Genomic DNA, 3659 nt, shown 5'->3' on the forward strand with positions numbered 1-3659 from the left:
AGAGGAGGAGAGGAGAGAGGAGAGCGAGAGGAGAGGAGAGGAGGAGAGGAGAGGAGGAGAGGAGGGAGGAGAGGAGAGGAGGAGGAGAAGAGGATGTTATGTTTCTGAATGTTTTTATAATATAATAATATATATAAAATGTATTATTATTATTATTATTATTATTATTATTATTGTTATTATTATTATCTTCACTACACGTCAGAGGGAAATATTAAACATGCATTTTAACCACTACATGTCCAACAGCTGTGGTTACTGGTCACTTTAACATTTTACATACAAAACATGATTAGTTTATAAATGTGATGATATTTAAAATATTTTGTATTATTATTGAATAAATTACCCAACATTACATTAAATACTTCAAATTAGCTTCATATCCACCAATTACAATAATAAAATGTTGCTCACACGCGTCTCTACGGAAGCTGAGAAAGGCCAAACTCGCAAATATTTTTTACCCCGTTATCTCAAGATAACGAAGCTCGTTATCCCGAGACAACGAGATAATTATCCTGTTCTCATCATAATTACTGAATACTGACAGAAAATACTATAAGAAAATATAAACAATCTACAACCAGCAGATTCTGGAGGATTTCTGGGGATGTTTTGCTCATAAATATGACAAAGATAATTAATCAATTATCAAAACAGCAGCTGATTGATTTTCTGTAAATGAATTGATTGATCGTTTCAGCTCTAAAATAAATAAACAGTATTTATCCAGTGGATTCTGGCTGAGCAGTAAGTTCTGGTCTGATGTAGGAATCATGGGCAAGTTGGAAACCCCCAGAAATCAACAATGATGATGACTGAATGAATGAATGACTGAATGAATGAATGACTGAATGAATGAATGAATGAATGAATAAATGAATGAATGAATGAATGACTGAATGAATGAATGAATAAATTAATGACTGAATGAATGACTGAATGAATGAATGAATGAATGAATGAATTAATGACTGAATGAATGACTGACTAAACTGACTAAAAACAGAAAGATAAAAATATGTTCATATATATATAATTTTTATTAATTTATATACATATTTATATATATATAAAAATATAAATATTTATATTCAGTTTAGTGTCAATGAACAGTATAAAAGAGGAAATATTACAAGCAGCTGATTCTGGGCGAGTTCTGCTGATAAAAATGACGCGGATGATGATGTTATTAAAACTGGCTGATGCACTTCCTGTCATCGACGCACCCGTCGACAGTTTAAACGTGAAGACGTGAGAAGATCTTTGACTCCTTCTTGTTCATGTTCGGTTCTGTATCTGTGTTGGAGTATTGATCGGTATTTATTTGATCAGTTTCCCCTCAGAGCTTCCTGACAGTTGCAGTTCTCATGTTTCTTCCTGTTTCCCGCCACAGGTGACCAAGATGCTGGCCGTGGTGGTGATCCTGTTCGCCGCACTGTGGATGCCGTACCGGACTCTGGTGGTGGTGAACTCCTGCCTGGACCGGGCCTACCTGGACACCTGGTTCCTGCTCTTCTGCCGGATCTGCATCTACCTCAACAGCGCCATCAACCCGGTCATCTACAACGCCATGTCTCAGAAGTTTCGCGCCGCCTTCCGCAAGATCTGCCGCTGCAGGGCGAAGGGCTCGGATAAACCCGCCACCTACAGCGTGGCCCTCACCTACAGCGCCGTCAAGGACACGTCGATGGTGGAGAGCACCGACCACTTCACCACGGAGCTGGAGGAGCTCACCGTCACGGACGAGCTGCTGTCCAATCAGAAGATGATGTTTCCAGACGCCTGCGTGTACGGGAAGGTGAACTTCAGCGACGCCTGAGGTTCGTGGGAGGATTCACGACTCTGCTGAGTGGAGAGATTGTTTCCTGAGCGCCTGCCGACCTTTGGGACGGCAGGACGCTGCAGCTCGAGATGTAAACACAGATTACACGGCTGATGTGTAACGACAGAATCATCCTGGACATGAAGCCACAAACATCCACAGATACAGGAAGTGCTCCGCTTTTATCTTATCTGAACCGCACGAGTCAACAAAACATGACGGGAACAGAAACACTTCACCTCACTTCAAACATCCATCAGCTCGGACTCAGCTCTGATTCTTAAAGCTGCACATTCACATCTTGTGCACAGCTGATCAGTGACGCTTTAAAACCAAAGGATACCAAAGACACAAAGATCGTCTGGATGGAGGCGTGGAATCCAGTCTTTATGTTCTCATTCAACATTTTCCAGGACTGAATCTACCATCATCCAGCCCCCCCCCCCCCAATATCAGGGCAGGTGGTCCTTTAAAGGGTGAGTCACACCTGAGCCCTCACTTACAAAACAGGCCCTGCTTTTATTGTGAAGGACACAAACACAGCCTTGAGCACCTAGTGAAAACCAAGACAGACTGCTGAGTGGTGGAGGCTGAAACAGGAGAGACAATGAAGCACTTTGTGAGTTTAATTTAAATCTACTATTTGCTGCTTCAGCCTCGTCCTGGTTCTGTGGTAAACGTTTTAAGGGTTTATAAGTTGTCACTAATGGATTTTATGTATAGATCAGAATTGATTTCATAACACGTTATAGATTAGCATTAAGCATTTTGTAAGTAACATCAACCTCTGTGTCAGAAAAGTGAAGCTGAAACTTGCAGTTCCTCTAACGACCACTAGAGTCTGGCTCCAACAGTGAGTCAGTCCCCATAGACTCCCATGTTAAAATGTCCAACTTTACAGCAGAAATAAACATGTTTACAGCCTCAGAATTCACCTCTGCTCCGCCCACGCTCCTCCTCTTTGACCATATTTGGAGTAGGTGGGAGTTAGGGGGCGGAGTCAGGCACTGCCAAGATGGCGGTGGTGGAGCAGCTCACTGTGAGCTTCAGAAACCTGTGGATGATGTCACAGAGGTGACATCCATCTTTGTTCACAGTCTATGAGCTTTTCTCATGTAGCTAAAGGAATATTCTTAGAGATTCATGAAATTACAAATTATTTTCACTTTTATTTATGTTCAGCATTTTTCAGCAACATCCAGTTAATAGATTTGAATTCAGTAATGATGCTTCTACACAAGAGTTATTGTTGGTGGTGGAGTCTGACAGACGCCTACAGGAAGTAAGTGATAATGCATTATTTCCTGTATGTATAGGTTTGTTCTAAGACTGTGTCTCAGGTAGAACAAACAGTCAGACTGAGTCTGTTGCACAAAGCAGTTTAGTTCTGGACTATCTTAAGCCGGACTGTGGTACAATGAATTCTGGGTAAATAAAAAAATTAAAAAATGGCTGACTGAGGAATCACATCCAACCACTCAGCTGTGTTTACCTTCAGCAGAACATGTTTGTCTTTAGGAAAAATTCAACAGCTACAAGACGTTTTACTTTGAAGAGTGAAACAATACAAAGAAAAATCTGATTTGGAAAGAAAATGGCCGACGTCTCTAAAAACTCTTTCCCTTCTCCACAAATTTCGAGCCATGTTTTCCTGTTTTTTTTTTTGTTGCTGGGTGCTGCTGGTGTCATTGATCGTTACCATGGTAACACTGGTCTGGGTGTGAGGTGTCTAATGTCTGTATTTTTGTGAAAGTTTCTTGCATCAGATTAATCTACGAGCAAAAAGAAGAAATTAAAGAACAAATCAGAAATTAATAACGACAAAACAGAA

The 3659-nt window shown here is 40.7% G+C and overlaps 1 protein-coding gene across 1 annotated transcript in view; it reads left to right on the forward strand.

Annotated features, from left to right (window-relative positions):
• Window positions 1-1825, forward strand: part of LOC111230588 (thyrotropin-releasing hormone receptor-like) — a 2828-nt gene extending 1003 nt beyond the window's left edge. Inside the window, exon 2 of the mRNA XM_022757373.1 lies at window positions 1400-1825. Within this exon, the coding sequence (XP_022613094.1) occupies window positions 1400-1825 (426 nt within the window). The remainder of the gene's footprint in view (window positions 1-1399) is intronic.
• The last annotated feature ends 1834 nt before the right edge of the window (window positions 1826-3659 follow it).

The sequence above is a fragment of the Seriola dumerili genome, unplaced genomic scaffold (assembly GCF_002260705.1).
Source record: "Seriola dumerili isolate Sdu_G_001 unplaced genomic scaffold, Sdu_1.0 BDQW01000273.1, whole genome shotgun sequence".
Lineage (NCBI taxonomy): Eukaryota > Metazoa > Chordata > Actinopteri > Carangiformes > Carangidae > Seriola > Seriola dumerili.